This window comes from Triticum dicoccoides, chromosome 4A, assembly GCF_002162155.2.
Source record: "Triticum dicoccoides isolate Atlit2015 ecotype Zavitan chromosome 4A, WEW_v2.0, whole genome shotgun sequence".
Taxonomy (NCBI): Eukaryota; Viridiplantae; Streptophyta; class Magnoliopsida; order Poales; family Poaceae; genus Triticum; species Triticum dicoccoides.
The window spans coordinates 614069049-614096482 of NC_041386.1; the positions used below are offsets into that span (position 1 = coordinate 614069049).

At 44.4% G+C, this 27434-nt stretch overlaps 3 protein-coding genes across 3 annotated transcripts; all 3 read right to left on the reverse strand.

Moving 5' to 3' along the window:
* Positions 1-2633: 2633 nt before the first annotated feature.
* Positions 2634-7226, reverse strand: LOC119287353 (U2 small nuclear ribonucleoprotein A'-like). Its single transcript, XM_037566890.1, has 8 exons — positions 7045-7226; positions 6899-6939; positions 5387-5516; positions 5073-5278; positions 3839-4006; positions 3466-3516; positions 3195-3368; positions 2634-3099 (listed from the first exon to the last, which is right to left on the reverse strand). Exons 1-8 carry the CDS (start codon positions 7124-7126, stop codon positions 3094-3096), a joined length of 858 nt encoding a protein of 285 aa, XP_037422787.1. The 5' UTR covers positions 7127-7226; the 3' UTR covers positions 2634-3093.
* Positions 7227-7800: 574 nt separating this feature from the next.
* On the reverse strand, positions 7801-11134 carry LOC119289385. The gene is made up of 6 exons (XM_037568717.1): positions 10670-11134; positions 9854-9949; positions 9398-9484; positions 8570-8840; positions 8251-8455; positions 7801-8098 (listed from the first exon to the last, which is right to left on the reverse strand). The coding sequence occupies exons 1-6, from the start codon at positions 10702-10704 to the stop codon at positions 7977-7979; spliced, it is 816 nt and encodes a 271-aa protein (XP_037424614.1). The 5' UTR covers positions 10705-11134; the 3' UTR covers positions 7801-7976.
* Positions 11135-17116: 5982 nt separating this feature from the next.
* LOC119283826 lies at positions 17117-19868 on the reverse strand. The gene is made up of 6 exons (XM_037563218.1): positions 19834-19868; positions 18917-19012; positions 18452-18538; positions 17741-18011; positions 17420-17624; positions 17117-17238 (listed from the first exon to the last, which is right to left on the reverse strand). The coding sequence occupies exons 1-6, from the start codon at positions 19866-19868 to the stop codon at positions 17117-17119; spliced, it is 816 nt and encodes a 271-aa protein (XP_037419115.1).
* Between the last annotated feature and the right edge of the window lie 7566 nt (positions 19869-27434).

Sequence of the window (27434 nt, forward strand, 5' to 3'; positions counted from 1 at the left end):
CGCCACTGCTAGGGAGGGTGACGGCGGCCAAGCTGAGCGCCGCCGCCTATAGTTCGTCGTCGCCGAGCGCATCCATGTCGGATCTCCACCACCAAACACCTCCCCACCGACCGGATCCGCGGATCTGCATGTCGGTCGTGGAGCGCCATCAACCTCACCGCCGCCATGTAACCACCAATGCTGGAAACAGCCAAAACACCGCAGTGTACGTCCACGTCCACTACTAGCGCTCGGCCCCGTGTTGCAGCAACACCTTCGAGACATGTTTCTACAACAACGCGGCATTGTTTCAGAACGACGACGACAACTGTACAAGTACGTTGTTGCAGAACAACGACAACGACTGTGCAAGTGCGCGACGCGGCTGTGGATGCTATTGCAATTTTTTCAACAAGAATCTTGTTGTAGAAAATTAGATGCCGCAACCGGAGATGTTGTTGCAGTTTTTGCAACAAAGGTTTGAAGCAAAAAATTAGAGAAGAAAATGTTTTGCAACATGGGTCTCATTGTAGGAAATTAGGCCAATTCCAGCGCGCGACCCCATCCTGTCCGGGTTCATCCGTTTGGGGCAAAACGGACATACCAGACGGCCCAGCGCGGGGGCGCAAACGGACTTTTGTCCGTTTTATGTCCCTTTCGACCCATCCGGGCCCAAGTTTGGGCCGCTTTTGAGGTGAAATGGACAGCGCGCGGACCAGCGGAACGCGCGTGCTTGTCCTCCCCTGGCCCACCCGTCGGTGGCACAAAGCACCGGCCCGGCGCCCCATTTCATGCCACCCCCCCCAACCCTCCCACACGTCCTGCGACCTCCCCTCCGCCCACCACCCTCCCGCCATGGTCGATGACCGGCCAAATTCCGGCGGCCAGGCCGTCGACCCATGCGGAAAGGTGAAGAAGAAGGCGGCCAAGGGTTCGAGGAAGCCGCGGTCGGAACTCTCACCGGCGAAGCTCGCAAAGCTGGATGCCGAATCGGCCAAGAGGAGGAACCGGCGGACGGCGGCCAAGGGCAAGACCGCCGCGGCCAGGTTCACCGCCGAGCGCACTGCGATGGAGGCCGCGCGGCACAAGGCCGACCTCAACGAGAAGGAGGCCATCGTCAACAAAGCGCACGCCCTCCTCATGCATGGGATGTGCCGTCCGGCGATCTTCTCGGCAGCGCCCGTCGGCCTGGCGAGCACAGGCTCATCGGTCGCCCGGCCTCTGCAGTGCCCCTCGCCAACGCCATTGTCGCCCGGTTTTCCTCCGCCAAGGTACGAAGGCCAGACCTGTTTCTCGATGTCGTCGGATGACAGCGTGATCGCGCCGTCCACCCCGCGCCCCTCGGCCGTCATCGACCTCAACGTCACGCCGGGGTCCAGCAGCAGCGGCCGCCCCGTCCGTCGAGATGCAAAGAAAGCAAGTATGTCTGCCGTCTACGGCCACCATGCCGTTGCCCCGCGTCCTGTTCGGCGAAATTCCAACTAGGGCCGCTGGCATGAACTACGGGCCGTGGTTATTCGAATATGGCGTTTGAAAAATGAGGCGGACATGATGTGGCCAAAGGATGCGTCCGCGCGTTGGGTGCACGGCCACCGGCATCCCAGAAAAGGTCCGGTCACGACCCCATTGCCCATCCCAAACGGACAGAATCCGGGCCAAACGGAGGTCTGTTTGGGGTCGTGCGCTGGAGTTGGCCTTAGAGAAGAGTAGTTTTGTAACAAAGGTTTTGTTGCAGGAAATTAGAGAAAACAAGGAACTATACAGACTGCTTGCATCATAGAATCGGACGGCTCATGAGGTGGCGTATTTTTTTTAAAGATCCGTCAGACGACAAGTAGCACACCCCTTATGTGATTATAGGATGTAGACAAATAAACATGATGATCATTTCCCATCAAGAAACAAATAAAGTAATATGTTTGAGCAATAGGTATTAAGAAATGTTGAACATCCTTATTGATTTCCTGTATGTATATTTTCTGCAAATCTGGTTATGTATCTATCTGTCAGTCAGGTTACTGAGAACACCTTAGAGCTGAAAAGAAATCTAAAGGATAATCTGTGCAGTAAGCAAGATCTTTTCAAAAATGGATCCTCTAAACACGACAGGGTTGGTGGCCTGGTGTTGCCCATTGGAAAGACATTTCTTCTACTGTATATGCAAATTTTGACATAACCACATGTCTCCCTCATGATGCAGAGCATGCGAGATTCATTTGCTTCCCGTTCCTGTGAGGTAGTTTTTTTTCTACGAAGGGGCAAGGAGGATTAGTGGTGCAATGGACTAATTAGTGTTTTTGGCCTTTATAGATCTTCTATAGATGGACGGTCGTAATTGTTTGGATCGCCCTCTTTAGATGTAGCAAAGGTTGGTTTCCTATGCCATCATGAGCAATAGTATTCTGGCCCAGTTCTTTTGCCAGAATCTGAGGATTTTCCCAGAATCCGACCCCTACCCAGCTTCTCCCAGAATCTTTAAGCCTCATTTATTTTACCATCCGATCTAGTTAGAGTCTAATTAGACAGGATTGTAAAACAAATGGGGCTCAAAGATTCAAGGAGAAGCTGGGTAGGGGTCAGATTCTAGGAGAATCCCCAGATTTTGGCAAAAGAACTGGGCCCTGTTTCACAGGTTGCACCAAGGTATGGAGATGTACTAGCAAAAAACTGATGCAGATATTTCCTCTCATGATGAAATTACAACCCCAGCAAGATCCAAATTCGACAAGAAAACCATCTCTATCAATAGGTAGCGTAGCAAATTTAACAACAATGGGAGCCCAAGCAAGTCGGCGTCGTCAACACACTGCGATACTAGAGTCTCAGCAACATTCATTCAGCACGCGATGCGTCGTCTTCTACAGTCTAAAACATCCAGCACATCTAGGTCCGCTGGGCGTAAACCTTCCTCGACCCGGACAACAGTACCATGTACTGAAAATCGTTGTTAGCATCCACAAGATACAGCAGTACTGACACTAGGAGAGCGTTCATCAAGAGAATTCTGTGAGATTAGGCATCGAGTAGCCACACATGGTTTCATCATCCCCCAACGGAAACTGGCGCCCAGGTTCAGACAAAGGTCCCAGTCGACACAGGTGTATGCGCATGACATCAATCCTGCGGCAGAAGTAAACAAACACAAGCGTAAGAAGCAGCTACTGGAAACTAGAATGTGAAGTAAAATGCAGAAAACACACTGCAAATATCAGTACCTCTTGAATTGGGGTGCTTTCATCTGCTTGTTTCTGCTCATCAGCCCCATCCTCCTCCTGGTCCTGACCATCTGTCTCCATCTTCTCAGCTTCAGCTTCCTCTGACCCCTCAGCCATGTTAGTATCAGGCTTGGGGAGCGCAAACTCAGCAGGAACTTGGCCAGTGCTCAGCGCCTGATATCATGGTGACAAACGAGTGCACGTCAGTACTCAGCATAAGGTGCTTCAAACTGCACAAATTGCCACAGCTAAACGACACATGGCATGTTACCTTCTCAAGCCTTGTTACTTCATCAAGTGTCTGAGAGTTCACGATAGCAGCCTACAGATAACAAACTTGTTAAACACAAATTCGCAGCCAGATGTATCAGTATTACAAAAGAAAATACGCAGAAGATACTGACATTTACAGCACAACCTATATACAGTAATTGAGAACAAAAGATGCCTCGGTAACTGAGATGAACATGAACATCATGGTAAAACCAAAACATATGAAGGTAGATATCAAGTCCATAGCAAACATGCTAGTAAAACAACTGACCATGTTTTTTCCCCTGAATGCAATAATCGCCATAGGGGTTCTACTCAACTTGCAATAATGACATTAACAGTATGTGTCCAAAATAAAAGAGGGAGTGTACCTTGATAGCTGTGATCTGCGCAGGCGTTGGAGCGACTACTTTAGGGCCCTGATCTTTTGTGGTACCTTGAGAATCCATCACTACTGGAGTATAAGCTTTGGCAGCAACCTTCTTTGCCGCCTCCTCTGCCTCCTTTGAGTGGAACTTATATGCTGCGTCAGCTCTCTCCTACATAAACACAAAATCTCATACAAAATTTCAGAAACATACACAAAACCAGGCACGGCAAATAATGCTAGTGAACATGCCAACCAAAAAACATTCAATGGCATTCATGCATCTAATTCACAGATAATCAGTTAAAAGAGTTGCTCTTTTCCCCCTTTTGCTGCCAGCACTTCTGCGGTCAATTCCAAAATCATTTTGGAAATCATTCCGAAGGAAATGAATCAACCTGTGGGGAATAAATCAACAAATCAAGCAGCGACAGGATTTCTGTGCATATCCAGAACTTCTAAAAAACTTCATGATAAAACTATTATGCATGGTATAAATCAACAACTCCTAGCTCCATTAAAAAAGAAATGAAGAAAATGATTATAGAAGAAAAGAGTATTAGCTGCTGACAGAACTCATAAACTGTCAATTAATGACAGTAACTCTTTTCTTTTAGAAGTCCCAAGAATTATCTTGACTTGATGCTCTAAAGGGCTAGCAGCCTAGCACGATAGCATCTAGATGGTGTTCTCAACTAATACTTCTTCAATTAAAATAAACATGACTTAGAGCAGACATAGTCTATTGATTAGCATAAAGCCGTAAACCACATAAGCCTGCAATGCTGCTAAATTTTGAGCTCATTTGAACTAACTCATATCTTAGATAAGTAAAACATATATGGGCAGATGTATGTGGGCTGTAGATACATGCAATATATTATGTCCAGACATTATATATCACTAAATTTCTGTGTTCATTGAAGAAATCATGACAAGTTGGTTTCCCATATATGAAGAACTAGACAAAGTTCAATGCAGCACAGTGGCACACAAATGGTAAATGATGTTTCATCATTAAAGAAAATGCAAACATAGGATGTTGACTTTAGAGACTATGATTAGCTATCAAATGAGAGAAAACTGCAGCGGAATTAAACAGATGTCATTCAGAACAAAATAATTGGCACTATGCAGAAGTATATTTGGACAACATGACAATCAAGAAATCAAGCCTGACTACAGATGATTCAAATATCAAACATAATTGTGTTATCAAGAATTTGATGGTTGCTAACCTGTTGTTTCACTTTCTTGAAGTCCAGGAGACGCAGATGCTTCAGCTTGTGGATCACATATAACCGGTAATCTGGTTGCTTAGTTACGGTATTATCCAGTAAGCTGAGAAATTGCAGCTTTGGAAGAGAGGCCAGGGGGTCAATCTCCGCAAGACTTGTGAGGCGATTGTTCGTCAGCACCAAAGTATGCATCTTGGGTAAAAACTCTACATGAACAGCAAAGCAAAGAGAATTGAAGAAACAGACAAGCTATGGAGCAAATTATGCAAGTGACAGAAGCACATGGCAACAAGACAAGATATTGTTCCTCTTACCACCAAGGTTGGGATTGATACGTGTAATTCTGTTGTTGTTGATTAACAGAGTGCCAAGGCGATTCATGAAAGGGAAGTTCTCAAGCTTGACAATCTCGTTGTCCGACAAATCAATCGTGTCAAACTGGTCCTGTTATCAAAAAAGGAACAAAGACAAGTTATAAACACAGCTAGAGAAGGAACTGGAGCAACTACAAACAATTTAAAATGAGACAAAGAAATCCCTATGATTTCAATTTCAAATCAAGCTAAACATTTTAAATTTTAAGCCATCGGTAATACAAAAATCGCCAAGAGGTGTGTCACTGATGGTAGAGTCAGTACAAGAGAGTAGGCTGGTAACACAATAACAAGCCATGCATAATAAAACTGTTATGCCCTGGACAACTACATAGAAGAAAGCAAAAGTAACCAGAACAGTAGAGGTGTGGTGATCAAGTACATAAACACTCCTAGCAGCTAATTCTATGAGGGCACTGCTCATAGTGAAGGCTGAAGAGTAAATTATTTTCATGGGGAGGAAAGGCCTCCAGCTTAACCACCCCTACGATATGCACCTCTTATAAAATTACTACACAATGCACTCCAATACTTCATTCCTCTCAACCTTAGCTGGTATAACAGTGCATAAAAACACTATTCTGAACCATAACAACAAAATCACCACTCTTAGGCAGACACTAGACAAAATATGCTCAAACAGTACCCACGTCACGCCTTGCAACCCCAGCATAACATTGCATAGCACAGACTGATACAGGTAAAACTCCCTGCTTATAACAAGGACAAGGATTATGAGTCCACTAGCAGGAATGTTACCAAGCTAGCCTCGAATGCCAACAGAAATATTGCCAGCAGTAACGTCTGCTAACTTGACAAGGCACCACAGCATTACCCCTCCCAGCCTCTGTGGCCACTTCAATTGCAGCCAAGCAAATCGATAACCGAAGCACTGAAGGTGTGGCGAGCAAGTGTATAAACACTCCTATTAGCAATTTCAACATGCACACTGCTCCATAGTGAAGAGCACTTGATTTCTTATAAAGAAAGGTCTACAACTTCACCACTCCTGTAGCGTGTGCTCCTTGTAAAATTGCTACACAATGCAGTCCAATACTTCATTCTTCGCAAACTTGGCTGGTATGGCAGTGTCTAAGACACACTATTCTGAACTGTAACTGCAAGATCAGCATTCTTTGGTGTTACTCAGCTAGCATCGAATGACCAACAGAAACATTCCCGCCAGTAACGTCTGTGAACCTGACAAGGCACCACAGCATTACCGCCCCCAGCCCACTTCAATTGCAGCCAAGCAAATCGAGACACCTGTGTTCCTTGCATCACCAACTATATCTAGCTCAAACAGCTTCTGCCTCTGCACCCGTCCGTTCTAGGAAGCAGTACCAATTTTCCTAGAAGCAGATTCCCCTGGCCGGGGAGGTTGGGTCGAGGAGCCCGCACCTTACATACAGCTTAGAATGAGAGGAAGGACGGGTGGGTGGCGGAGCTCACCTCGGTGGCGCCGATGTTCTCGATGATGGCGATCTTGTTGCCTGCCGCCGCGAAGACAAAACGAACCGCCGGTTAGACAGGGGAGAAAAAAAGCAGAGCCCTAGATCTATCTGACGGGCGAGAGGAAGGGGGAAGGGGAAAGGAACCTCGGAGGTCGAGCTCGCGCTCCTTGATGGCGTTGAAGAAGTGCGGGCTCTTCCATATCAGGTCGGCGTTGAGCCTCACCATGGCGGCGGCGGCGGCGGGGGACGGAGCGGGAAGCGGGTGGCGAAGAGAGGCGTGGCAGTCGGCGAGGGGGAGAAGAAGAACCCTAGCAGCGGAAGCCGAGGAGGGAGAGGCGGCGGGCGGCTTCTCGTCTCGCTCTCCACCTGGGCTGGGCTGGGCTGCTCTTCTGGGTCCTCCTCGTGAGACAACCCGGCGCGTTGTCCGTCCGTCCTCCTTGTCAGCGCGAGAGTTTTGGGCCGGCCCGTGTGCCCGGGGTGCCCCTGTTTTCTTTTCGTTTCGGATTTATTTCTTTTTTTTTCGCTTCATCAAAACATGGTTAGGGTTTCAAACAAAAAAAATAAAAAAAAATCATAGAGAATTTCAAAATTGTTCTGGAATTCAAAAAAATGCTCCTGAATTTCAAAACAAGTTACACGAATTTCAGACGATGTTCATCAAGTTCAAAACATGTTCACTAATATCAATAAATGTTCGCAAGTTTAAAAACCGTTCACAAGTTAACACAATTGTTTGCGGAATCCAAGATAATTCAAGAATTCGTAAAATGTTCATGAATTTCAAAAACATATGTCAGTTTGAATTTTTTTGGGGGAGTTTAGAAAAAATGTCCACATCACTCGAGTCCATTTACTCACCGTGACGCAAACCACAATAGCAAATGTCATTATCTGATTAGTAACACACGCTAACATTCAGTTGCGACACGCGTCTCCATCCAACTGACAGATTTGTCAAGTTCGTCTATCTACTCCATGCGATGGATATTCTCGCAAAAGGCAAGCGAGTCAATATACACCAGAGAAGACTAGCCACACAAGCCAGTGATAGACACCAGGATTCAAGTGCTATGTTACTAGTCGCTGTCGCTATCGCCATCCGAACCAGGATAGTCAATACAAGTACTACTACCGCCGCCATATGCTTGGCTGCTTGGGTGAACAACAGGCTGGTAGTTTTCGCATCCATAGCAGCGCCCTGCAACATAGATAGAAAAAACAAAGAGTTAGACTAATATCAATATGAGATTGCAACAGCACAACTGGCTGAACCTGATGCAAACCTCACGAACAATAAGAAAACAGGCCAAGAATCAGGAGGAGCAACTGTCAAGAAAACCAACAAGGTACCTGCATCATTTTCTCCAACTATACAGCACATAATCACATCATTCTCACTCCGGAAATAGAGGTCGACTTCAGAGAAGAATAGCTTGGTACTGTCGGCATCAGCATTCTGCTGGTCCTCAGGCTGCTTAGCTGTGAAGTTATAATGGGCGCCGCCCCCTCCAAACTCGTAAAATATGGATATCACTTTTACCTCCACCAGCTCATACTGAAAAAACATAATGGAAAGACATGTTTAAAATGGATAATCAGGCTGAAAAGTCATCCCGATTGTCACAACCTCACATACACGGAGATTAGAGAGAAAGAGAGAGAGGTAGACCTTGGTGTTGTTCGCTCTGTTGTATTTACGCAGGGCCACCTCCGCGTGGTAGCGCGCATCCTTTTGTTTGGCCGCGACTCTTCTTTCGCGCAGCGCGTTCCTCACCTCCGGAGGTTTCCTCTTTCGCATTACAGGTGGAATTCCGATGGAAGCGATGTCAAAGTCACCCGTCCATTTGGGTGGGGGCAGAGGCCGAAACCTCCAAGCATGTTCCTCCATGTTGATACCTTCAGCAGTGCTCCTCTCCTTGGACATCCAACCAGCTTGACTCCTGATTCATTATTGTGAACTGATTGTTATGCCAAAAAACAAAAATACATCACATGTACCATGCCTTAACGTGAGAAATATTAAGTTATCACTTACCCAGTTGCTTTTCTTTCATGATGAAGGTGCATGCAAAGTTCTTGAAACATGATTGAAAAACCCATTGAGTTTGTTCAGAATTAAATTTGACAGATTTACCCATTTGATTTTCTTTTATGATGAAGGGGTGAACTACATGACATAACATAATGAGAGCAAAACATGAGATTGTGATATTAATTTTATTGAACGGATTGCTGAGTGTTTCAGCACAGTTCTAAGCCCATCAGCGATGAAGCTTGCAGTGTAGAATGTTAACGGGAGGAATTGTCTTAAGCATTTACCTGGGAAAACAGTTTGGGATATTTTTTAAAAAGGACGATATAATAGTAGGAACCAGAGGATTTGGGTTATCGATCTTGCAATGACATCTCAGAATGCCAAATGAAGATGCACAATGACGTTGAACAGAGAGCAATCCAACAATTTAAGTAAGAGGTTAGGAGTGTTCAACTTGCATACCTCCCTTTTGAAGAGGCGCCTGAGATGGCAACTTGATGGTGGTGTTGCTTTGTCTCCTGTGCCTTGGCATTCAAATTCTGTTTAAACCTGAACCAGAACATATGACTTAAATAGAATTAATTAAAGTAAAAGGAAACTAAGTTGTCGAGGTAATCTACCTATTATTATTATTCCAATTTTAGTAAATTTCAGAACCAGAAAATATTTTTGGAACCGATATCATTGCTCGGCTTTTCAGTACAATTCTTAGCCGATGTAGCGTAGAATGTTTTTTTAAAGAACGAAATTCAGCTAACCATGGGAACAGGGGGAATTATGCAACCCATTTTCCAGAAAAAAAAACAGTTTGGAATATTAACCAAAATGGACAACTTAACAAAGGGATTCAGAGTATTACCCAATGACCATGCACAGTGGTGTTGAACAAAAAAAAATTGAAGATGTTAGGATTTTTACCTTGCATATCTCCCCTTTGAAGCAGCATGTGAAACTGTAACTTGGTGTTGCTTTGGCTCCTCCTCTGGGAAGACAGGCAGCAAACCCCCCTTATACCTTGAACCATAACATATGATTTATTCAGAATCACAGTGAAATGAAGCAGAGTCGTCAACAAAATATAGTAACATTCTAATTTCGGCAACTTTCACAATCATAATAATTTGTTCTCGCCGCAAGATTCAGAACCATAAGAACTTCTTCTCAGATACATTTATACTTCCAGTATACTTCCAGTACCATAAGAATTTGTTTTCAGATTTTACCAAATTTTAGAACCACAGGAGATTCCCACCAAATTCGGAGTACATATATAATTTCACCGAATGTTAGAACCACAAGAATTTCTAATTCCAGTGCTAAGAATTTGTTGTTGGATAAACTTCCAGTCTCAGCACATTTTGGAACGGAAATAATCTGTTGTTCAAACCAGGAAACAGACATACATAGTGTGGCCTTGTTTCGAAACGAAACAAACCGAAGAGAATTACAACAAATTCATATACTCCCTCCATAAAGAAATAGTGATCTAAACGCTTTTATATTTCTTTACAGAGCGAGTATATCAGCACAGCTAGGCAGGCAGCGGGCCGGGGGGAGGAGCCGAGGCGACTCGCCGGTTAGCTAGCTAGGGCTCTGCTGCAGGATGCGAACGGCGAACCTCCCTCGCCCGCCTTGCCAGGACCCGCGGCTGCGCGCTCGTCCAGATATAGCTACTACGCATACGACGGCACGTATAAGAGATAAATTGCACGAGTACTCGAGTAGAAAACTTACGAATCCTCCTGGCCAGTACCTCCCTGATCCGCCATGGCCGGCTGCGTGGTTAATGGTTTGATCTGCAGTTTCTAATCCGCGCCAGGGGGTGAGGTTGCAGCGCGTCGTCTGATGGGTTCGTATATGATTTGTAGGACGGCTCTTCTTTATACCATCGTCATGGTTTGACCAAGAGAGGGAGACGGACAGGCGGACAGCCAACGCGTTTCCAATTGGTGATGTCTACGGTTTGGCCTTCCTGATAATGTTCTGCGGATTTTTATTCGACTGCCAAGGAAAGAAACCAACTTCTAAAAGCATCTTCAGCCGTTGTGCCCCTCCAAATATTTCAGCCGTGTCCACCCCAAGCATCTCCGCACCTCGACAAGGAGGACGCGTGGTGGTAGCTCAGAGGTCCACGAGCGCGTGGCGCGCAATGAGGAAGTGGCCGGGCGCCACCGCTCCTCGAGCTCGCCCTGCGGCAGCTCCGGCATGCCCGGGCCAGTGACGATGTCGAGGAGGCCCCGGCCACGCGGTGGTGCACCTCGGCCACGGCGGCGAGCGAGCGTAGGGCGAGGTCGCCATCCCCTTCCTCTGCATCTTGCGGGCAGCCAAACTAGGCGGTGACGGCGACGCGGCGCGCGGTGAGCAGGGCGGCGGTGAGGAGGCAGAGGACGGTGCGCGGCAAGGAGGCGGCCGCAACCAGCAGGGCGAGCACCACGACACCTGTCATCGTCGACTCGGCGATTATCACGGCCTTCCTCGACAGTCGGTTGCCGGAGACGTCGAACGCCCGGAGCGTGGTCTGCGGCAGCGCGGGCACCGGCCCCATCAGCAGATTCCCGTCGAGTAGCAGCGAGGTGAGCCGCGACACGCGGGTGAGCTCCCGCGGGATCCGGCCCCATCAGCAGATTCCCGTCGAGCAGCAGCGAGGTGAGCCGCGGCACGCGGGCGAGCTCCCGCGAGATTCGGCCGGAGAGGCGGTTGCCCGAGAGCACGAGCACGATGGCGCGGTGGAGCAGCGCGAGGCCGGCGGGGAGGGGGCCGGAGAGGCGGTTGCTGGCGAGGTAGAGCAGCTTGAGGTTGGGGAGGGCTGCGGCGAGCCCGTCGGGGATGGGGCCAGATAGCGTGTGTGACCTTGAGGCTGAGGGATCCGGCTTGCCTGCTCCTTCTTCATGCTTTCATCCGTGCTCCCACCTCATCCTACGACTGTTTTTTTTTTCTTTTTCTTTTCTAATCTAATCATCTCCCCCTGATTTTAAGGGGGTGTGGCCGGGCCTTATTTTGTTTCAATCAAATCAAGCCATGTATGCGGGAGCACGGATGGGAGCATGGGAAGGGAGCAGGCAAGTCTCGTCCGAGGCTGAGCACGCGCAGCTCCGCGAGTGGGGCGAGTTCGTGGGGAAAGCATGTGGGTGGGGCCCGGGAGAAAAAGTATGGAGAGATGAGTGGGAGGCTAACAGTGGGCCAATGACATGCAAAATCTTCTCTCTCCTCCCCCAACAGCCATCCGGTGCCCTGAGTTTGCCCTGGGATCGCCGGTTGTGTTTTTGACCAAATCCGACAAAAAGTAGGGTCTTGAGAGTGCGGCTGGGAGTTTTCTTAAACGGCGATGCTAAAAAAGTGGCCTGGAGGGTGTTCCTGGGGCTCAGCTGGAGATGCTCTAACTATTATTTGTGGTAGATACTACTCCCTCTGTATCGTAATATTTGTCGCTGGAGCAGTTGAACTTCAGCTACTCCAGCGATAACTCGGTACGGAGGGAGTAGATAGTATACTAGCAAAACAGTCCGTGCGTTGCAACGAAAAAAAACCATAATCTCCAATGACCATGATCATATTTTGCTGCATCACCGAAATACACTATCACTCTCATTTTCGTGAAAATGTGAACAATTTTTGGAAATCATGACCATTTTTTAAAACTCGTGAACATTTTCACAGATTCTCGAACATTATTTGAAATCATGATTTTTTTTGAGTTCATGAACATTTTAAACTATTTGCAAACTTTTAAATGTTTTTGAACATTTTTAAAATATTTTTCTTAAATAGGCAAGCATTTCTAAAACCAACAAACATTTTTTTGGAAATTGTTTGGTTGAACAATTTTATTAACACACATTTTTTTATTTAATAAACATTTTCCAAAATGCATGATCATTTTTTGAATCAGCAAACATTTTATGAATCAATAAACTATTTTGTAAGTCACAAACAGTTTTTAATTTTTTTGGATATTTTTTAATTCATGAACATTTTTTGATTCAATTTCATTAAAAAATTTAATACAAAAATTTTATGAATCAATAAACTATTTTGTAAGAACATTTTTTGATTTCTAGAATATTAGTTTTCAAAATTGCGAATATTTTTATAATATGCAAACTTTTTTTAAAAATCATGATCAATTTTTGAATCCACAAACATTTATGATGTATTAAACATTTTATTTCAAAATTAATTTTTTATATTTTTTGTAACTTTTTTGAAGTCCCAAATTATTCAAAGTAGAAAAATGAATAATAAAAAGGAACACAGAAAATAAAAAACAGGCCACCGGCTGGCCCAAACAGATGCTCTGTGTCTTCTCCCAGCGTGCAGAGCGCAGTTTAGTAGGTTCCTACTGTATGGGCCGGCCCAGGCGGGGATTCCCCTTGTGCGAAACAATTTTTTATCACTTATATGTGTCATTGGTGAATAATATTTTGCAACTTTATGGTAATTTCGATGACGTACCGCCTGTAGCAATAGCCCTTTTATTATTAGGCAAAGACAAGGAGCGACAGAGGTTGATTTGGTTTAAATAATGCTGTCTTGTCTTGTACTACTCTAATCTTACCCTCGTTACAAAGGTAACATCAATAAAAAAACACAACAAACTCAACCGCTCGATGGTCCAGATCCAACGGCTCATGACTTTGCTGGTCTTTAAAAGGATCGGCCGGCCGACGTATAACACACCCAATACCCTATGGGCCATGACCTTCTCCTTTGGCGCACGTGCCCTCATCTTCAAGGGCGTCCCTGTGAGAGCAACTAGTTGACGAACGCTTCTTCGGTAGCCTTCGAATGATCACTTGGAGGTGGGCTGAGAGTGTGTCATTTGGCGCACTCTTAGCCGTCGCCACGTGTCATGTTTTGGGCGCTCCATCCGGATTTAATTTTTTTATTTATTTTTTCGCACGCATTTTTGGCTTTTTAGACAGGTTTTTTCAGCGTTTTGGTTTCCCACCAGTCTTTGTTAGCTTTTGGACAAAAGAAATTTGAATTTTCTTTTATTTACGCGTGAAAAATACGCTTTTTTTGCTTCCGCGAGACGCACAAATTTGCTTTCATGAGAGGCACGACCATGCCTCTTGAAAACGGAAAAATGCGCTTTCTCTCTTTTTTTCCTTTCATGAGAGGCATAGTTTTGCTTTCGCGAGAGGCACGACCGTCTGGAAACGAAAAAAAACGCATTTTTCCCTTCCGCAAGAGGCGCGGCCGTACCTCTCGGAAACGAAAAAATATGCATTTTCTCTTCTTCTTTTTTTCTTCTGCGAGAGGTACGGTTTTCCTTCCGCGAGGAGCCCGGTTTTGCTTTTGCGAGAGGCACAACTATGCTTCTCGGAAACAAAAAAAATGTTTTCTTTCTTTTTTTCTTCTATGAGAGGCACGGTTTTGCTTTCGTGAAAGGCATGGCCTTGCCTCGTGGAAATGGGAAAAACGTGTTTTCACTTTTTTTTCTTCGGCGAGAGGCACGGTTTTTTCGTCCTTTTTTTTAAAAAAAAAAAGTTCGTCAGAACCTATCAACATGGGATCTAATTTTGAAGATCTCGATGTGAGAAATCAAATGGTGAAAACGGTTTAAGATTTGGACGTACAGTTTGAGAGATAAATCGTTTTGAATAAATAATTAAAAATGCTCAAGACGATAATCTCCATGTGGGCTTGGCCCCGGATCTTATCCCTAATGGTGTTACGAGTCCTCCAGTATGCACCCAACACCATTATCTGCTTAGAGCATGATTTTGAAAAAGCTGACAATCTTAAGATGCTTCTGTTTATGCTTGAAATGGTTTCTGGGATGAGAGTTAATTTCCAAAAGAATGAGATCCTTACTGTTGGCAGGGATGCGGATATTGTTGAACAATATGCTAAGCATTTTGGATGTGATGTAGGCCAATTTCCTATCGAATACCTAGGTATGCCAGTGAGCTTTACCTTACTAAGAACTTCTGATTGTGATTTCTTGGAAGGCAAGTGTTTGAAATGATTTGATGCCTTGGTAGGGAATGCTCCCTCTATAGGTGGGAGACACACTCTGTTAAATGTTGTCTTATCTCAAATCTCATAATAACATATGTCAATGTGATTAATGAACAAGACTTTGGTAGACAAACTAGACAAGTACAGATGAAATTTTCCTGGCAAGGTTGTAATAAGAAGAAATACCACCTAGTTAGATGGTCTAGGATCCGTTGATCTAGAAATAAAGGTGGGTTGGGAGTTAAGATATTACTATAAAATAGAACATCAGCTTGATGGAAGTGGTGGTGCAAACTTGATACTCCCTCCATTCCCTTATACAAGGCCACTATGAAAAATACATTTTGCATCTATACAAGGCCACTAAGAGTAATCGAGGCAAACATTAATGTTGTTTTCTCGTACTACCAACTTTTTTAATACTTGAATGCATGTAGTCATAATGACAATGTGCTACTGCCTTCTCATTCCTTCCTTGCAAGCATACAAGTGTATTAATGACCCCGTTTAACGAAAAGAGAAGTTGGCTTCCAAAGCACTCATTAAATTTTACCTTGGTATCTGTAATTTGAGTTTGTGGCCTTGTATAAGGGAATGGAGGGAGTAACGAAAATGGGATCTGTGAGGATATTGTGAAAGCCAAATACTTGGAAAATAAAACGGTGACTACTGTACATGATGGGGAGGAAAAATCATGTTGGGTCTAGTGATATTTCTAGGCTTTGGTAAGATTCTCTTGGAGGATAAACCCCTTTATGTGATAAATTCCTTCAACCTTTTGACATTTGAAATGACCAGGATTGTATTGTTGATCAAGTTTGTTGGTAACTTTCATCTTAGTGCTGAAGGAGATATTGTATACTAGGTCTAAATAAAAATGCTAAAGACTCACTAAGTCTATGTATAAAATGGTTGGAAAAGCCTCTTAATGTGTGTAGTTATAAATAGATTTGGGATGAGAAGCTACCATTTGAAATTCAAATTTCTCCATGGCAATTGAATCTTGTCAACATCTTTTCATTGCTTGCTCAGTTGCTTGGGTTATCTGCAACACTGTTGGGGTTGTGTTGGGTACAGATTCGTGCCTTGATAATCGATGGCAGTATTATTTCATGGTGTTAATCTTTTCTTCCTGGTTGGGAAAGATTTTATATTGTTGGTCTGGCGGCCATCACATGGGTTATTTGGAATGGTCGAAATCGAACTACCTTTGAACACAAATTGTTCTATTCTCATGTACTGTTCTTTTTTTGCGAAAGTACTGGGCAGGTATTCTTATTTACTGGGCAGGTATTCAAAAGATGGGTGACCCTAAGGTGCTCAAGACTAGAGTTGAGCTTCTTCGCTCCAACACGGTGAATTTGATGAGGATCGACTCAAAGGTCGGCCGAGGGGGAGTGAAGCTTGGCATCTCATGATGCAGATCTATTGTCTGTTTTGTCCTCCGTTTGGTTTATTGGACTCGCTTGGGGGCTTGCTTTAGTCTGAGAACATTGTTGAGAACTATCATCTGGCTTGTAATTAGGACCAATAGAGTACAGGTACAGCCTCAATGGAGCCCGTTTTCAAAATATCACATTTCCATAGCGTAAAAAATACATACAACACGGTCAAGAAAAGTTTCGTAACAATATACTTTCATATGGGGTGTAGAAAAAAAATACATACATGAAAATGAGCCAATTTCTTTTTGTTGCTGGGCCTTTTTTTTTGCATAGCTTGCAAATCATAATATTTTTAATAGCAATTCGAACTATTCAAAAAATCATAATATTTTTAAACAAAATTTTAAAGATCCGTCATGAATATATATAAGTTTTCACAGGATTTTCTTTTAAACCTGGAAATATGACACTCTAGGTACATAGTCTTTTGGTGATGCCCCCCAATAGTGCATTGAACTCGGCTTCCCTTCTTTCCCATCTCCTGTTATTTCTTTAGAACTGTTTTATTTACGTTATGATTAATGGAAAGGGGTTAGCCCAGTCTTAAAAAATTCCTAAGCCAAGACGCAAACCACAATAGCAAATGTCATTATCGAATATTGGTAACACACAACAACATTCAGTTGACACTCAGGTCCTCCATCCCACATGACATATTTCTCAAGTTGATCAACTCCATGCCATGGGTATTTCACAAAAGGCAAGCCAATACACACCAGAGAAGACTAGCCACACAAGCAGCACTAGCCACCAGGCTTCAAGTGCTATGTTACTAGTCGCTGTCGCTATCGCCGTCCGAACCAGGATAGTCAATACAAGTACTACTACCACCGCCATATGCTTGGCTGCTTGGGTGAACAACAGGCTGGTAGTTTTCACAGCCATAGCAACGCCCTGCAACGTCGATAGAACAAATAAAGAGTTAGACAAATATCAATATCAGATTGTGATTAAGGCATATGTGTGAGCAACACAACTGATTGCACCTGATGCAAACCTCACCAACAATAAGGAAACATGGCCATAATCAGGAAAGAAACAATAGGAACAACTAACAAGAAAGCCACCAAGGTACCTGCGTCATTTTCCCCAACTATACAGCAAATAATCACGTCATTCTCACTCCGAAAATTCAGGTGGACTTCAGAGAAGAATAGCTTGGTACTGTCGGCATCAGCAGAATGTTGCTCCTCAGGCTGCTTAGCTGTGAAGTTATAATGGGCGCCGGCCCCTCCAAACTCATAAAATATAGATATCACTTTTACCTCCACCAGCTCAAACTGAAAAAAAAATCAAAATGTAAAGACATGTTTAAAATGGATAATCAGGCTGAGAAGCCATCCCAATTGTCACGACCTCACATACTCGGAGATAAGAGAGAAAGAGAGAGGAAGACCTTGGTGTTGTTGGCTCTGTTGTATTTATGCAAGGCCACCTCCGCATGGTAGCGCGCGTCCTTTTGTTTGGCCGCGACTCTTCTTTCGCGGAGCGCATTCCTCACCTCCAGAGGCTTCCTCTTTCGCATTACAACTGGAATTCCGACGGTAGCCCGCTCAAAGTCACCCGTAAATCTGGGTAGGGGCAAAGGCTGAAACCTCGAAGCATGTTCCTCCATGTTGATACCTTCAGGAGTGCTCCTCTCCATGGACATCCAACCAGCTCGACTCCTGATTCAGTAATGTGAACTGATTGTTATAAAAATAATAATTCACAAGTACCATGCCGTAATGTGAGAAATAGTAACTGTATCATTTACCCAGTTGCTTTTCTTTCATGATGAAGGTGCATGCAGAGTTCTAGAAACATGATTAAAAACTCGTCGAATTTGTTCAGAATTAAAATTTGACAGATTTACCCATTAGATTTTCTTTTATGATGAAGGTGCATGCAGAGTTCTTGAATCATGTTTAAAAACTTACAGTGTAGAATGTTAACGGGAGGAGTTGTGTTAACCATTTTCCAGCGAAAACAGTTTGTAACATAAACAAAAAATGGACGATTTAATACTGGGAACCAGAGGATTTGAGAGTGCCAAATGAAGATGCACAGTGGGGTTAAACGGATAGCAATCCAGAAAAAAAAAGTTAGGAGTGCTCAACTTGCATACCTCCCTTTTGAAGCGGCGCATGAGACGTGAACTTGATGGTGATGTTGCTTTGTCTCCTGTGGCTTGGCATTCAAATTCTCTTTAAATCTGAACCAGAACATATGACTTATATTGAATTAAAGTAAATGAAGCTAAGTTATCGACATAATCTACCTATTATTATTAACTAGAAAATATTTTTGAACCGATAGCATTTGCTGCACTTTTCAGTACAATCCTTAGCCCATCACTGATACACCCTGCAGTGTACAAATCTTAAAAAAAACAAAATTCGGCTAATCAACTGCAATGGGAGGAATTATGCTACCCATGATTTTCAAGGAAAAATCAGTTTGGAATATAAACAAAAACGAACAAGTTAATAATAATGGGAACCTGAGTATTTACATTTCAGAACGAGGAATGACCATGCATAGTGGAGTTGAGAGCAACCCAGAAAAAAAGTGAAGATGGTACGAGTTTTACCTTGCATATCTCCCCTTTGAAGCGGCCCGTGAAACTGCGACTTGGTGTTGCTTTGGCTCCTCCTCTGGGAAGACAGGCAGCGAATTCCCCTTATACCTTGAACCATAATATATGATTTATTCAGCATCACAGTAAATTGAAGCAGAGTCTATCAATAATATTCTAATTTCAGAATCTTAATAATTTGTTTTTGCCTTCTAGTTTCCGCAACTTTCAGCAACACAATACTTACTAGTTTCAGCAAATTTTTACAACCATAAAAATACATTTTTAGAATTTTAATATTATAATTTAGTTTTATTCTCGGAACATTTCTACTTCCCAGAAATTTTAGGACCATATGACTTTGTTCTCGCTTACATTTTTACTTTGAACAAACTTTAGGACCATATAAGAATATGCCCCATCTCTTTACATTACAACTTCAGCGTTAAGAAGATAAACTTCTTCCTCTAGCCATTCTTCTTCCTCCTTCTCCGAACGTACCACCGGCCCAACCGCCAGCGCTCCCGCGAAGCCTCGCCGCCTGCCCTCCCATAAACCCCCTCCCACCGCGGTGCTGCCGCCCCCGGCCGGCCATCCCTCTAACCCCGGATAGACAATGGGGGGGCCTGGCACTCTAAGATAGATAATGGTGGAGCTTCTCCGGCGAGCCGGTGAGCTTCTTCCTCCCCTTTGGATGTTTCTTTTTTCAATCCGAAATCAACCGACCCAAATTTAAAAGTCAGGCGACTTCATGTAGGTATTGTAAATAAATGTGTATATATCCGAACAGCTAGGCAGAGCGGGTCGATGGGAGGGAGGCGACTGGCGGCGCTGCTTCCCTAGCTCGTCGAGATGTAGGCATGTAGCTACTACGCTTGCGACGACGCGTAAGAGATAAATTGCACGAGCACTCGAGTATATAGAGAACTTACGAATCCTCCTGGTCAGTACCGCCCTGATCCGCCATGGCCGGCTGCATGCTTAATGGTTTGATCTGCAGTTTCTCAATCCACGTTACAGAGGCAGCCTTATTTATACCATCGTCATGGCTTGACTTTGACCAAGAGAAGGAGACGGACGGCCAACGCGTTTCCGATTGGTGCTGTCTACGGTTTGGCCTTCCTAATAATGTTCTGCGGATTTTTATTCGACTGCCGTTCGCCACTGCTAAGGAAAGAAACACAGAGATCGGATACCAACTTCTATTCTAACTCCGCTATTACTCGTGGTAGATACTCCGAGCTGCTCTGATGGGCTCACCGGCCGACGCGACAGGCGCCCGAGCTCCCAAACCACAGGGGCTTCAGATCCGTGAGCGGACACACTGATACAAACTCTCTGCAACAACACCTCTGTACCAAAGGTCTCTGCAACATCACTTTTGTTGCAAAGTCGATTCAAATGCACGAACGAACATGCTGACGCAACGGCTCCACACCACCACCTCTGTTGCAAAAGGTCTCTGCAACAACTCCTCTATTGCAAAAAGCGATTCAGATGCATGAGCGGACATGCTGACACATTAACTCTACAACATTACATCCGTTGCATTGCAAAGGCTCTGCAACAACACCTCCATTGCAAACATCTCTGTAACAACTCTCTGTTGCAAAGACAAAAGTGGTGCTCAACCGCTCGATGGGCCAGATCCGACGGCTCGTGACCCCGCTAGTCTTTAAAAGGACCAGCTAGCTGGCTGACATGTAGCACACCCAATACCCTATGGCCACGACTTTCTCCTTTGGCGCGCGTGCCGCTCATCTCCAAGGGTGTCCTTGTGCCCTCATATGTCTAGACGGATAATCCATAATTGTTCGGACACAAAAACGGATGCCAAACGAGTTCACCCAAATTTAGCTCATATGTATGGACTCCCTCGAACCCAACCCATCTGTGTGTGTTGGAGGGGAGATGGGGTTGTCCGCCACGTCAGTTTGGACATGCGGTCCCTACCCCAAACCTGACCCCCGTGCCACAACTTCTCCTATGTTCCTTTCACTACATGTGTCTGATGCCGTCCTGCACCAACCTAGAGCACCACCCTCCGGACATGGTCATCGTGCTCAGTCCTACATCACCATCGGACACGGTCGCTGCGTAGGCTACTTGGGTTATATGATACAGTTGCGGGCGTCGTTGATGAGTATGTCTGGGTGGCAGAGAGCGCACACATTGAAGCAATGGTCAGCATTTTCCACTGCAATGGAAAGTGTTTGGCAAAGATGATTTGAGAGAATCAAATGGCGTGGACACAACCAAGATTTTGGCAGTTGGAGAAGCAAGAGGTTTTTCGGTATGCTTGGTTCCGCCGATGGCATGAACTGAAAAATGGAAGAATTGTCCAAATTGTTAGTGAGGGCACTGCCAAGGTCATGCCGGGATCCCACCTTCATAAGTAATGGAATTAATTTCATCACAAGACATGTGGACTTTATCAGTTTTTCTCTGGCATGCCAGTGTCTTGCAATAACATCAATGCGCGAGACTTCATGATGGGAAGGCTCCAAAGTTCAACTACACCATTAACGGGTACAACTACTACATGGGATACTACCTCGGCGACAATATATATATTCTCAATATGTATCTCTTTATTGGTTTGTTTATCAACTATAGCCTATTAATATTGATCTTAGCATTTGGTTCTCTTGGTAGCGTCCATGACATTTGGTTCTCTCAAGTACTTTACGCCAAAAACCTTCACCATCAAAATGGAAAATTCTGATCATTGCCTAAATATGTGTGCTCTTTGCCATCGGGATATACTCATCAACTGACACCTACAGTTGTACCATATGCAGAACATCCTCATATAAAAAATGTATTTCTCGAGAGCAGATAACCCAAGTAGACTGTTAGTGACCATGTCTAGCCATGCAAGACCGAGAACAACTATTGTGTGTTGGGGGGTGGGTGCTCTAGGTGGGTGTAGGACGACGTCGGGCGTGGGTAGTGGGAAGAACAAATGTAGAACAGAGGAGGAGCTATTGTGTGGGGGTGGGATTTGGGGTAGGGGTGAAAGATCGTGGATGTCGCCTAGAGGGGGGGAGGGGGTGAATAGGCGTTTTAAAATAATTACGGTTTAGGCTTGAACAAATGTGGAATAAACCTAGCGGTTAATTTGCCAAGCACAAAACCTAAAACAACTAGGCTCACCTATGTGCACCAACAACTTATGCTAAGAAAGATAAGCAACTATGTGATAGCAAGATATATGACAAGAAACAATATGGCTATCACAAAGTAAAGTGCATAAGTAAAGGGCTCGGGTAAGAGATAAACGAGGCACGAGGAGACGATGATGTATCCCGAAGTTCACACCCTTGCGGATGCTAATCTCCGTTTGGAGCGGTGTGGAGGCACAATGCTCCCCAAGAAGCCACTAGGGCCACCGTAATCTCCTCACGCTCTCGCACAATGCAAGATGCCGTGATTCCACTAAGGGACCCTTGAGGGCGGTCACCGAACCCGTACAAATGGCAACCCTTGGGGGCGGTCACCGAACCCGTACACTTTGGCAACCCTTGGGGGCGGTCACCGGTACCCGTCAACTTGCTCGGGGCGATCTCCACAACCTAATTGGAGACCCCGACGCTTGCCCGAAGCTTTGCACCACAATGATTGAGCTCCGAACACCAACAACCGTCTAGGGCGCCCAAGCACCCAAGAGGAACAAGCTCAAGGGTACCAAGCACCCAAGAGTAATAAGCTTCTCAACTTGTAACTTCCACGTATCACGTGGAGAACTCAAACCGAAGCACCAAATGCAATGGCGAGGGCACACGAAGTGCCCAAGTCCTTCTCTCTCAAATCCCACCGAAGCAACTAATGCTAGGGAGGAAAATGAGAGGAAGAACAAGAAGGAGAACACCAAGAACTCCAAGATCTAGATCCAAGGGGTTCCACTCACATAGAGGAGAAAGTGATTGGTGGAATTGTGGATCTAGATCTCCTCTCTCTTTTCCCTTAAAAACTAGCAAGAATCCATGGAGGGATTGAGAGTTAGCAAGCTCGAAGAAGGTCAACAATGGGGGAAGAACACGAGCTCAAGAGATAAGGTTCAATGGGGAAGAAGACCCCCTTTTATAGGAGGGGGAAAATCCAACCGTTATGTGCTCAGCCCGCACACGAGCGGTACTACCGCTCCACGAGCGGTACTACCGCTCAGGTGGAGGAAACAGGGAAAAGGAGCAACAAAACAAGAACCTTGGGGTGGTAGTACCGCAGGAGACAGCGGTACTACCGCTGGGTTAAGCGGTACTACCGCTCCCTTCGGCAGTACTGCCGCGCAGAACGAAGGGTAAAGGGAAAGAGGGACCGGGCGGTACTACCACGGAGGAAGGGCGGCACTGCCGCTAAGGAGCGGTACTGCCGCACTACTGCCGCGGCGAGGTACCGCACAATCCGACACAGAAAAAGACCCCTCGAATCGACGCGGTAGGGACCTGGTAAGCCAACGGTAGTACTGCTGCGGAGTCACCGCCGGTACTACCGCTGCGGAGCGGTACTGCCGCTTGTGACTCCTCAGCGGTACTACCGCTGGGTACCACGGTACTACCGCTGGGACCCTGACAAAAACCACACTCAAGAAAACCAGAACTGCCATAACTTCTGCATATGAGCTACGAATTGAGCAAACTCAAGCTTGTTGGAAACAAGACGACGAGTAGCATCAAAACAGCGAGATCCTCTTAGTTTGGGATGTAGAGAGTAGGAGTAAAAAAGTGCAGACGCGTAAAAAAGGTAAAGAAGTCCAGAAGGAACGAGATCCTCTAACATAGCAACAACTACTGCAGATGCAGAGGGACGATGATGTCTAGCGCCTGTCGATGCGGAAAATCCTATATGAGGCACGTTACATCATGTTATCACATCATGTTATCGAGCTTTCGCACAAGGGTTCTCGACCGAGGGATGATTTGGCCCGGCCCGCCAGCGCTTCAGCCATCCCGGTTTTGGGAACCTTCTAGGAGGTTCCTAGCTGGGTTTATATCATTTTGGGAACCTTCTAGGGGTTCCTGAACCGGGGTTTTTTCAGTTTCAGTTTCTATTTTTTTGCGGTTCCTTTATTTCTTCTCTCCTTTTTTTCTATCTTTTTTTTCATTTTCTTAGAATTGTTTGAAAATTTATAAAAATATTCACGTTTTACAGAAAATCGGGAGCTTCAAAATATTATAATTTCAAAAATGTTTGTTTTTTCAAAAATTGTTCATGTTTTCAAATTTCTTCTGCAGTTTCAAAAAATGTTCATGTTTTTCTAAGAAAAATTGTGTTTCCAAAAATTGATCGCGAATTTCAAAAAAAAATCGTGTTTCCAAAAATTGTTCGTTATTTCAATAAATGTTCGTGTTTCTGAAAATTGTTCACGTCTTCAAATTTGTTCTATAGTTTCAAAATATGTTCATGTTTTTAAAAAACTTTTGTGTTTCCTGTTTTTGTTTGCAAATTTCAAAAAATTAAAATATTTTTTTCAAAAAATGTTCGTGTTTTGTAAAATTGTTCATGTTTTCAAAAAAAATCGTAGTTTCAAAAAATATTCAAGTTTTCGAAAAACTTTTGTGTTTCCAAAAACAGTTCCTGTTTTATAAAATTGTTTGCAAATTTCTAAATAATATTCCTATTTCCAAATTTGTTTCCGAGTTTTAAAAAATGTTCATGTTTTCAAAATTTGGAAATAGATTCAAATGATTATTCTCGTTCTTCTAAAAATGTTTTCGAAAATGTTTGAATTTCATCAAAATTTTGTGATATTGTTTTGAAAAGTGTTCATGTTTTATACAAAAATCTAATTTAAAACATAAATGTGACTTCTATAAACTTGAACAATTATATAAATCTTGAACATTTTTTCAAAAATACGAATAATTTCTGAAAACACCAACATTTTTTGAATATGTGTAAAAAAATCGATATCGAGATTTGTTTTTGGAATTTCGAACAAAAAAATCAAAAAGAGGAAAAAGAAAAAGAAAATGTTTGGGTCTGTGTTGTTGTATGTTATTATAAACTTGTGATGCTCTGTAATCACACTCATTATCTCTGCTGGCTAGCACAAAAAGTTCTAATGCCAGAGGTTCCGGGTTCTATCCATGGTAGCGCGTGATGTTTTTGCAAATTTACACTACAATACTCGACCACTTCTCCATACAGATCCGCTCGTGCACCAGTGGGCCGGCTGTTTGTTTGCCGGACACTCTGCCTCAATAAGCGGCAGATAGGAGCTTCCCATCGATGCCTCATCTAATTTTTTTGAGACAACCTCACGAAACTTTTTATTAAATCGTCACAATGTTTACAGGCACGGAGGAAAGATCTTCGGGGTGGCCCAGCCACACATGGCGTCCAACCCCGAGAGATAAAGCATGCTTCGCTAAGTTGTGAGCTTCATAATTTGAGCTCCTAAATTTATGGCTAACCTTACAAATATCAAAATCTAATCAGTGGTTTATTATTACATGCGCAATAGCTCCATAGGAGGACGCATTCTCCTTCTTCTGAGACTGCACCACCTGTTTACAGTCTGATGCAACATGGATACACCGTTGGTAGAGGTCCTCCGCTAGTGCTAAGCCTTCCCTGATCGCAATCGCTTCTAGTGTCTCCGCATCCGCAATGTGCCTCAATACCAGAACTGAGGCTCCCAAAAATAATCCCTCTGAACTCCTGCATATCGCCCCCACGGCCCCAAATCTAGCATGCCTTGGTGCCGCTGCATCTACATTGATCTTCACACGTCCCGTGGCAGGGGCCTGCCACTGGGTCGGCCTGGGGGCTTTAACACCAATCTGTCGTGGATCCCTTGCGTTAATATGCCTTAGATCCTCAAGACAGCTTGTGATGAAACCATTAATGCAATGTGGTGATTGGAAGATATCCTCATAGATCGCTTTCCTCCGAGCTCGCCAAATAGCCCACATGATAACAATCATATGCGCAAACATATCTATGTTCAATGTTTCGCCCAGCACCCCAGCAATGCCTAAAACCATGTGGCCCATAAACAAAGCCCAATCGCGTAAGGAAAAAAAACTTTGAACTCCTTCGATGTTCGCTCGCTGTCGACATTGCTCGCGTTCGCCGCAGCCGTGAAACTGAGCTTCGCAGCGAGAGGGAGGGTGACTCTCGCTACCATGTCCACACCTCCGCTGTGAAACCTAGCTGTTCAACCTAACAGGTTGAGGTTGATTGAGCTTGAAGTCTGAAGTTTATACTAGAAGCTAAGTTTCAGTCTTTCAGACCAAGAGGAGATGAACTAGTGTTGTAAATTACAAAACTGAGTGTGGTAAAACAGATTGAGATTTGAGATGGTGTTGTTTGTTATGATTTCATTTTGCCATCCAAATTTGTTCATGTACAAATAGCAGCTAGAAGCTTATTCTCAACGTCGTGGTGCAGCCGACCATGGCCGTGTCCTGTGAAGCCCAGGTGTGCAGTCGTCGTGATTATAGGCCGTAACATGTTTTTTCTATTCTCGAGGTGATTGGGCTGCTTATGGGCCGTGCAACCAACCCTGCCGATTCTAAGCAAAAATTGCCTGTGCATTGCTACAGAAAAAAAAAATCCTTACACGACCAATCCGTGATGCCACTTCTCTTTGCAATCATCATCAATGGTGGTCATATTCACCACCTATTTACGATGAACTTGGATCAACCCCAAGGCAACAAGCTTGGTCATCAGCACACTAGTTTCGCGACCCCTCCCCGCACCGCCCTGTATCTGCGGGCTTGTAATGATTGTGCGCGTCAGACTCATCTACACTTCATCATATATCATCTTCGAACTCCTTCTCACCATCTTAAAAAGTATATCAAATATAACAACTCAACAAAATATGACACTATATACCATCTCGTCTACAAACATCCCTACGGCCTACATTATAAGAAAGTGGCAAGAGCAAATATGACACTACTCCATCCAAGTTGAGGTTTCCATCCCATGTCTACATAACTCCATTTACTCACCGTAGTGCATATTTTCTCAGGCCAAGACGCAAACCACAATAGCAAATGTCATTATTGGATTGGTCACACAAGCCAACATTCAGTTGAGACTCGGGTCTCCATCCAACGACACATTTCTCAAGTTCATCCATTTACTCCATGCGATTGGATATTCTCGCAGAATTGCAAACAAGTCAATACACACCCGAGAAGACTGGCCACACAAGCAAGCGCCGGCCACCGGGCTTCAAGTGCTACATTACTAGTCGCTGTCGCTATCGCCGTCTGAGCAAGGATAGTCAATACAAGTGCTACTACCGCCGCCGTATGCTTGGCTGCTTGGGTGAATAACAGGCTGGTAGTTTTCACAGCCATAGCAATGCCCTGCAACGTTGATAGAACAAATAGAGTTAGACACGTATCAATATGAGATTGCGATTAAGGCATATGTGTGAACAAGACAACTGATTGCACCTGATGCAAAACTCACGATCAAAAAGCAAACATGGCCATAATCAGGAAAGAAACAATAGGAATAACTGACAAGAAAGCCAACAAGGTACCTGCGTCATTTTCCCCAACTATAC

Excerpts from the sequence above, each read along its gene's own strand:
- LOC119289385 (XM_037568717.1), bottom strand. The coding sequence starts at position 10,704 with ATGGCGGATCAGGGAGGTACTGGCCAGGAGGATTC. Across the intron at positions 8,456-8,569 it reads ACAGAGCGAACAACACCAAG|TATGAGCTGGTGGAGGTAAA; the intron begins GTCTACCTCTCT and ends ATGTTTTTTCAG. Across the intron at positions 8,099-8,250 it reads AGTTGGAGAAAATGATGCAG|GGCGCTGCTATGGATGCGAA; the intron begins GTACCTTGTTGG and ends TCTATGTTGCAG.
- LOC119283826 (XM_037563218.1), bottom strand. The coding sequence starts at position 19,868 with ATGGCGGATCAGGGCGGTACTGACCAGGAGGATTC. Across the intron at positions 17,625-17,740 it reads ACAGAGCCAACAACACCAAG|TTTGAGCTGGTGGAGGTAAA; the intron begins GTCTTCCTCTCT and ends TTTTTTTTTCAG. Across the intron at positions 17,239-17,419 it reads AGTTGGGGAAAATGACGCAG|GGCGTTGCTATGGCTGTGAA; the intron begins GTACCTTGGTGG and ends TCGACGTTGCAG.
- LOC119287353 (XM_037566890.1), bottom strand. The coding sequence starts at position 7,126 with ATGGTGAGGCTCAACGCCGACCTGATATGGAAGAGCCCGCACTTCTTC. Across the intron at positions 6,940-7,044 it reads GCGCGAGCTCGACCTCCGAG|GCAACAAGATCGCCATCATC; the intron begins GTTCCTTTCCCC and ends TCGCGGCGGCAG. Across the intron at positions 4,007-5,072 it reads TCAAGAAAGTGAAACAACAG|GAGAGAGCTGACGCAGCATA; the intron begins GTTAGCAACCAT and ends GTGTTTATGTAG.